This window comes from Otolemur garnettii, unplaced genomic scaffold, assembly GCF_000181295.1.
Source record: "Otolemur garnettii isolate 467f Iridium unplaced genomic scaffold, OtoGar3 scaffold00043, whole genome shotgun sequence".
In the NCBI taxonomy this organism is placed as follows: Eukaryota; Metazoa; Chordata; class Mammalia; order Primates; family Galagidae; genus Otolemur; species Otolemur garnettii.
The window spans coordinates 9,446,188-9,455,672 of NW_003852438.1; the positions used below are offsets into that span (position 1 = coordinate 9,446,188).

Consider the following 9,485-nt stretch of genomic DNA (forward strand, 5'->3'; position numbering starts at 1 on the left):
ACCATTTCTAATAACAAAATTAGCATTTGAATTGTATGGTGATTACATTTTCACAATTACAGCATTATTTTCATAACTTATTTAATCTTCCACAAACACAGTGAAGTAAGATAAACATTTATTATCATTACCATCTCATAACTGGCAAAAACCTCTCTGTGTGTTAAGTCATCAAAATATGTAGCAAGGAATTATCAAACCTGAAATTAAACTCTATTTTTAAATTAATAAGTCATATTAATGTTTTCCATACTAAATAAAATCTAATAGGAGCTTGAAATTCTGATGGATAGTTATTTTGCCACTTCTTGAAGTTAAGGCTATTTATGCATAATAACAATACTGCAACTGTATTCAAAATCATATTATGAATTGATTCAATCTTTTTTTTATCTACAGAAGTATCAGGATTCAGAGTTCAGCCATGCCAAATAAGACATCAGTTAGAGAATTCATCCTTCTGGGACTTACAGATGACCCGGAGTTACAAGTTGTGATATTCTCCTTTATGTTGATCACATACTTATTGAGTGTAAGTGGAAACATGACCATCATTATGTTAACACTGTCAAATGTTCATTTGAAAACTCCCATGTATTTCTTCCTGAGGAATTTCTCTTTCTTAGAAATTTCATTTACAACAGTCTGCATTCCTAGATTTCTGATCAGCATTGCTACAGGAGACATAACCATTTCCTATAATGCTTGCATGGCACAGGTATTTTTTTTAATCCTTCTAGGATCAACAGAATTTTTTCTTCTGGCTGTTATGTCCTATGATCGTTATGTGGCTATCTGCAAACCTCTACATTACACAACAGTTATGAATAGCAAAGTCTGTAACCGGCTTGTTGTCAGCTCCTGGTTGGCCGGCTTTCTCATTATTTTTCCTCCAGTGATAATGGGCCTCCAACTGGATTTTTGTGACTCCAACGTTATTGACCATTTTACCTGTGACTCTTCTCCTATGCTGCTAATTGCTTGCACAGACACAGAGTTTCTAGAGCTCATGGCTTTTTTCTTAGCAATATTCACACTCATGGTAACTTTGGCCTTGGTGATTCTCTCCTACACACTCATCCTTAGAACAATTCTGAAGATCCCCTCTGCCCAGCAAAGGAAAAAAGCCTTTTCCACTTGTTCTTCCCACATGATTGTGGTTTCCATTTCTTATGGAAGTTGTATTTTTATGTATGTAAAAACATCAGCAAAAGAAGGTGTGGCCCTGAGCAAAGGTGTTGCAGTGCTTAATACCTCTGTTGCTCCCATGCTGAATCCCTTTATTTACACCTTAAGGAACCAGCAGGTAAAACAGGCCCTTAAGGAATTCACCAAAAAACTACTATCATCAAACCAGCACTCATGATAATGAAATCTGTAGCTAAAACCACAAACAAATGCAAATCATTATTCTAGGTGATAGGTGTACACAAAAGAATGAACCATATAAGGGTTTATACTCACATAAAATCTACCTCTAATAACAAGTTAGACATATTAAGCAGTCACATAATAGTAAAGTAAATTACCTAGTGCTTTAGTAAGTGATGAATGCTATGTTACAAAAAGGAAATGTGTTATGGTTATGGAAAGGCCAATGATGGGTAGAATTCAAATTAAATAACCTGGTCAAAAATTTCACAGTCATTTAAAAAGTGCTTTTTCTGTATTAAATGGATTTTCCTGTAATATTAATCACTTCCTATTTTTCTGTAATTTACCCAGTTTATGATCATCTATTTCCCATATCAAGCATATTGAAACTGTGAGGTATTGATACAGGGCAGGTGCACCCTGGCTTGGTCAGCACAAGCCACCAGTGAGGACCTGCCCGCCTTTGCATCTCTGCCGGCGGGGTGGGGATGGAGGGGTGGGGGAGCTTTGGGGGTTTTGGTGCAGCAGACAAGGGGAGGTGAGAGCTGGAGAACCAAGTACAGCAGAGAGGGCAAGTGTGGCAGAAGCCCACGGGTCCCTAGTTAGTTGAGGGAGACCATGGCACAGTCCAGAGCCACCCTTGGACCTAAAGAGCCCTCCTCTGGCTGCACCACTCTGCTGTGAGCATTTCATAGCCCAAGGATGATACAGGGTTCCACCATTAATGGCTGAACAGAGACCCCTCATTTCCTAGGCAAGAACAATTTTATGTAAGTTTCCTAGGCCTGGGCAATTTCGTGAAGGAACCTGCTTATTCACCTAGCCTAGCAAAAGGGACTATATCTATTCATTAATGAGCTCATTTACCTTGCCCCAGTGAAAGGGACAGTATCCATTCATTTGTTAACAAGTCCTGGCCAAATGTTATTACAAGGGACTGATGTGGTTATATATACCCCTAGACAAAGAACCCAGGCAGAAAGGAGAGCTATTTTCTGACTTGGGCCTTTCCCTCTGCCAGGAGCGCTGGTGCTTTTTCTGTATTCCTTTGTGTCTAATAAATCCTATCTTACCACTGAACTGTGGTCTGTGGATTCATTCTTCTAATCCCCAAGACCAAGGACCTACTAAAGAAAAAATTCCAGTAACAGTATGACCATCAAGTAAGTACTTGTCTTTTCTTTAAAAAGATGTATAACAAGTTCTAGATAGCCTAATCAACTTCTACCTGAAAATCAGTGATTCTGAAGAAAATTCATGATTATAGCAGTACAATTCACAATCACAAAGACATATAACCAACCCAAGAGCCCACCAAAGCATGAATGGATTAACAAAATGTGGTATTTGTATCCTATAGAGTACTACTCAGGTATTAAAAAAAAATGGTCGTCTAGTATCTTTTGTGACAAACTGAAGGGAACTATAAATAGTATCTCTGCTCAATCAGAAATATTTATCTATATCTCTTTGCATTACACACTTCCTGTCTAACAGAACAACTCTTCTAAGTGACACATCACATGAATGAAGAAACAAACACATGTGCTTAGTGCCAAGTTGGAACTAATTGATCAACCCTTAAGTGCATATGGAAGTAAAGCTCAATGAAAATCAAACTGGGGAAGAGAGAGGAGAGGATGGGTTAATTCATACCTATCGGGTACAAGTGTACACTAGTGGAGTGTACACTTATAACTTTGACTCAATCTGTATGAAACAAAGTATATAAACAAAAGAAGTATACCCCATAATAGTCTGAAAAAAATCAAATAAAAAAAGAAACTTCACAGCAACTTACAGTTAATCAATGAGATGGCACCTAATTTCAAAGCTTAGAAAGCTGCTTCGTGATTATTTTGAAGAAAAACTCTGTCTCTTTCTTACTATTCTACTGAATCAGATATTCAGAATATGTACAAGGAAAAAGTAACTGAGGAATAATATTCTTCTGTGGAAATAGACTATTTTTTCAATATCCAGGTTACTTTTTTGACATCTCTGCTCAATCAGAAATATTTACCTACATCTCTTTGCATTACACACTTCCTGTCAAACGGAAAAAGAAGGGTGAGAAGCTGGAGCTGTTGCGGAAGGAGAGCTCCTCCAATGAAGTGCCACAAGCAAGATTACTAGATATGGCTGCTTTTACACTAAATGTGGTGTCTTTATATTTCATAGTATCATATTATCATAAAATTTCACCATAAAATAGAATTGAGGTGGGAGATCATCACAACATAGTCCATGGAGTTATCAAAAATCACTACAGGATTTGTATACAACTATTTAACATGCACATAGTGTTCAGAAAACACAATTTTATTTGTGCTCAAATATATAAGGACCCTTCAAAGACAAATTACACACCTTTATAGTTTCCAAATAATTACCATAAGTAGTGCACAATATATAGTAGGAAAAAAGACATTAAAATAAATGTAAAATGCAGAATCCTGAAAGTTAAAAACATAAAACCTCAAGTTGAGGAAAAATTAAAAAATGAAAATTAATAAAAGATAAAATAGTATAGTTGATATGTAAGATAATTAGTTTTCAGGACTTTAGCAATGTTAATATCATAAAAGATAAGACTGGAACATAAAATTTAAAAGGTTATATTAGCCATAATACTGAGAAAACCTAGTAAAATTGTGTAATTATAGGATACTAAGGTAATAAGGGTACTATGTACAATTATATAAAAGTATACTTTTGAATGTTTTAGAAAAAATCATTAATTAGAAAATACAGGGCAGCAAATAAACTGAATATACTCCATATTTTAACAAAAAAAGAATTTTTAAAAAATACAAACATCTATGTGCTGTGCCTCCAAAATGTTCCCAAGATTTTAATATTATCTTATCCTAAACTCTAGATGCATAGAACAATCATTTAAAGTAGATGTTCTTGTACATAGTTACAGACTATAAAATAGTTAAAGCAGTGATTGACTTTATAATATGCAAAACTTTCATAACACATATGCATGTTCCCCATACAAAATCCTCATCTAATGAATCAATAATATTTTTTAAATACTATCATTAAAAAAGGATACTTGATTAGGAAAATTTGAGACATAATGTATCATAGTCACATTATCTTTTAAATATGTCAGTTGAGAAAAATATGTAAGAGAACTCAAATTATATTACAGCTTGCCCATTAATTGTAAATGAAAAATGGGAGCTCAGCACCTATAGCTCAACCAGCTAAGGCGCCAGCCACGTACACCAAAGGTGGCAGGTTTGAATCCAGCCCGGACCCGCCAAACAACAATGATGGCTGCAACCAAAAAAAATAAAATAAAATAGCTGGGCGTTGTGGCGGGCACCTGTGGTCCCAGCTACTTGGGAGGTGGAGGCAGGAGACTCGCTTGAGCCCAGGAGTTGGAGGTTGCTGTGAGCTGTAATGCCATGGCACTCTACCCAGGGGGACAGCTTGAGGCTCTGTCTCAAAAAAAAAAAAAAAGAAAAGAAAAATGGGAAAAAATTCCTAGTTGACACAAACATAAAAGTAATTCTGTCAAAGCCCAAAAGAAAAGTAAATGAACAACCCATTAAAATTTTACTCTGAGGTGAAATTTATATCATTAATATTAATAACAACAAAATAATAATAGCATACTACCCACTTTGTATTAATTAGTTCAGAGACTTTGCTCCAGATAAATTTAACTACTGTTAGACCATACACAACAGAAGGAAATTTCATAAATATTTAAAATAAGATGAAAAATACTGTTTTCTCAGACATTTCTTATGAATAATTCCCAAATATGTTTTTAAATCACTGAAAAATATTCATAAAAGACATTTAAGAAATTATAAATAAATAGAAGAATAGCTCATGTTCACAGATTGAAAGAATTAGTATTATTAAAATTTCCATACTACCCAAATTTAACTACAGGTTAAATCCAATCACTGCCAAAATTCCAATGCCATTTTTCACAGAAATAGGAAAAATCAGTCCTAAAATTGGTAAAGAAAAACAAAACGTCCAGAATAGGCAAACCAACAACAAGAAAGACAAAGAACAAAGTTGTGGGTACCACATTTCATGACTTCATACTATATCACAGGGGCTACAGAAACCAAAACAATACAGATACTGGAATATGAAACAGACACATAGAACAGTGGAACAGATGAGAAAGCCCAGAAAATATCACACATATGAGCTGTGACAATTAAGTTAGTAAACTTGCCATTGTGCACTTACCTTGACAGCACTGTAACACAATTCAGAAACATCTAATAACTGGGGTATATTAGTGTTTCATTTGTGTCAATATGTGACAGTTGAGTGCCACTCTTGCTGTGTGGTGTTCATTATTGTTGTATGTGTGTTTGCGCTGCAATGAGAATGTCAGAGCTTGAATTAGAGTATAAAGCAAACATTAAATTTCTTGTTAAATTTGGCAAGAGTGGAAGTGAAGTTAGGGACCATTAGACAAAATTTATGGACATAATCCCAAGAAGAAAATGGTGTGTACAAACGGATTTAATCTTTTTCTGTGGGGAGAGAAAAGGTCACTGAGGAAGAAAAGTCAGAGGGGCCAGTAATGAGCAGAACTAACAAAAACATTGCAAAAAGTCATCAAATTGTGTGTCAAAATCATCATCTGACTGTGAGAATCACAGAAGACCAGGTAAACATCAATAGAGAAACAGGAAAACCTTAACCAAAAATCTTGGCATGAGAAAGGTATGGCTCTTGCACCACAACAATGCACCAGCTCACACAGCACTGTCTATAAGAGAGTTTTTAACCAGCAAACAAATAACTGTATTGGAATACCCTCCCTACTCACCTGATCTGGCTTCCAATTACTTTTTTCTTTACTTGAAGACAAAGGAAATATTGAAAGGAAGACATTTTGATACTTAGGATGTCAAGGTACATTAACATCTATACTCATTCCTTTCTTTCTATGTACACTTAGCCTGCTTCCTCCTCATAAATTCTCCCTATTTTGCATCCTGTCACATATGCCTTCTTCTGAGTAGAATCTTAATAATTAAGAAATGTCTTAAACTTTAATATATTTTTCAAACTTAAACAATACTTTCATAATATATGAAAAAACAAGCAAGTATTTCATGCATTTTGCAACTCAGAGAATTCAATTTCTCAAAAACTAGTAGCTTAATGTTTTAAACCTGTGTAAAACTTTTCTGGAATCAATAAACATGATTTCTCATTCTAAACTCTTTAAAGAATGTCATGTTTATTGTAAAATTAAAAACTTAATTAGCATATGTTTTGGTCACATGTCTAAAATGGATATTAGATTCTTTTTTATATGAGTCTATGTGGAAAAATATAAAATAAAAAACAGTATGTTTCCTCCTTAAAAACACATTTAAAAATTGATAAAAATAGAAAGTTACTAAGATAACCATAAATAATAAGGAAAATGATAAATAACTATATACTAGGTATCAAATTAAAGTGTAAATAACTCTAATATAAACAAATACCACAGGTACTCACTATTAACTTGGAATTTATCAATCAACACTTATGTGCACAAACAAAAGTAAAACTCAATGAAAATCAAGCAGGTAGGAAGGGAGAGGATGGGGTGGGTAAATTTATACCTAATGGGTACAATGCATTCTATCGGGATGAAGGGAACACTTATAACTTTGACCCAATCTGTACAAAAGCAAATTATATAACCAAAACGTGTATACCCAAATAATATTCTGAAATTTAAAAATATCTGAAATCTGTAACACATTTATCAAAATAGAGTAAACATCCCAGAAACAGGCACATAATCACCATTTTATTCTCTGTAATCACTAGAAAGGATTAAAGATGTAATCTTTTATATGCTGAATTTGCATCAAAATAACTACTTTTATAAAAGTATGTTATGCAACAAGCAGTTCTCTAGAGAAATGTGGTAATATGTACGAATATTTTAAGTATGAAAAGTTGCAGCCCAATAGAGTATTTGAAGAAATTTACACTCAAAAAGTAATAGCACACTTTGTACCCTAAATGAATCCCAAACAATAAAAAAGGTAATAGCACAATAAATGCCAAAAATTTTGTTCATGTCTATCCATTCTAATATTATTTGTAATAAGAAATATTTTCAAATCTTGATATGTTAAACGAAGATCAGTTTGATTCATTATGGCATATCTGTACAATAAAACCGTATTTGGTCATTAAAACTAATGTGTTTAAGCTAATATTGAATAGTTAACTATTAAGAACAAATGAAGATTTCTTAATTAGGTATTGAATGCTTAAAAATATATTGCTAAAGGTCAAAGGCAGGTTTCCAAAATTGAAAGCAAACTGGGGAAGTATGCTTTAACTTGTTAACAGTCATTATCTCTGCATATAAATATTTGAATATATTTATTAAGACCACATGAAGGTATCTTGTTCAAACGAAAAGATTCAGGCTGTAATTTTTTTCTTAAATCATCTTTATTTCTAAACTGTGATAAAGTCTATAACAAAACAATTACTAAGTTTTTGTTACTGAAATACCATACTGCAAATGTCATTCAAATATCCCAGTTTTGACTTATATGAAATAAAGAAGCTACTATTTTTCAGCCAGGCACAATGGCACATGCCTGTAGTTCTAACTACTTGGGAAGCTGAGGCAGGATCATTGCTTGAACCCTGTAGTTCAAAGTTACAGTGAGTTGTGATCCTGCCTATGAATCGCTACTGCTTTCCTGCCTAGGGAACACTGTGAGATTTTTTTCTCTTAAAAAAGAATAAACAATAAACAAAAAGAACTTCATTTAAAAAACAAATTCTACTTGTTAAAATATTTTTTAGCATTGTTGTTTAATCACTATAAAATGAGCTCAATTTATTGCGTTCATATATAATGAATAGATTTTGCATACAGTGTTGAAAAATCTTTGGAGGGGTTTATGCCCATATACTGAAAATAATATAGAAATATGAAGGTGAAATCTCAGTTTCTTCTAATTTTAAATGAGCACTAGTTACTTAGCTAAACTGATGAAAGGATCAACACTCCCTATGTAAGTTTCAGATGGATTGGTGTCCCTCAGTGGTCTTTCGAGATTTCAACATTGCTTCATGAGTTGTTCTGTTGTAATACCAGGTATTTTTTTCCTCCATAGACCTCTGGCTGATTTTGCTTTTCTTATTTTAAACTGATTTCCCCCAAAATGAATATCAGAGGGTATCAGTTTATTTTTGCTAGGCCTCACTCTTCCCAGAACACCTGACTAACATCCAGGTTGATAATTTTCTCAGTCTTCTCCTGAGACACAGGTTCCATACATAATAAGCCAATTTAAATATGATTGTCAAAGTTGATCTTGTACATAGATTCATTAGTGCCCTATTATAGTTTATCCCAAAAGTCATTAGCAGTTTATCTGAAGAATTTATCCCAAAAGTCATTAGCAGTTTATCTTAAGAATATTTATGAAATTATGTATGGTAAACACATTAAAGGTGCTATGTGCACTTTTTCCCTGTGGAAAATGAATAGAAATGGCCCTCTGTGCAATGTCAGGATATGCTCTCAAAAGTAATTCTAGAATTTTTTTTATTTATACTGCAAAAATTTTATCTAAAGATGTGATGTTAAAATGGAGGGCAGAATGTTTCAGGATTCCAGATTTTAAACAATGTTGGAGAAAACACAAAGAAACTATTTCATTAGATATTTTAGATGAAACACCAAGGTCTTTATGAGTAAATCTGCAGCTTTGTGGGAAGAGAGAGAAAATTTCCCCACATATCATTGACCCAACACATGACCTTTTACTTAAGAGAATTGAGCATATTATTTTGCATTCCATATTTAACTCTAAGCATCAAAATTTTGATAATCGGTAAGTATTTTCAATTAATATGTGTGTGATATTTCAACTTCCATTCATTCTATTTTATTCATTATACAACAGTGATTACTCTCCTCTGGTAATTTCTTTTTTCTCTCTCTCTTTCTGTCTTTATTTATATACGTAGCATATGTAATAGTTAAATCAATAACTAAAAAGTGAAAGTATTTTAAATAGTAATTTCTACTAAGTAAATGAAATATGGGAAACAGAATAGTTTAGAAAGACCTGATACATGTT

At 33.4% G+C, this 9,485-nt stretch overlaps 1 protein-coding gene across 1 annotated transcript; it reads left to right on the forward strand.

Moving 5' to 3' along the window:
• Nucleotides 1-333: 333 nt before the first annotated feature.
• Nucleotides 334-1,391, forward strand: LOC100956282 (olfactory receptor 6C65). Its single transcript, XM_003790479.2, has one exon. It carries the CDS (start codon nucleotides 425-427, stop codon nucleotides 1,364-1,366), a length of 942 nt encoding a protein of 313 aa, XP_003790527.1. The 5' UTR covers nucleotides 334-424; the 3' UTR covers nucleotides 1,367-1,391.
• Nucleotides 1,392-9,485: the final 8,094 nt, after the last annotated feature.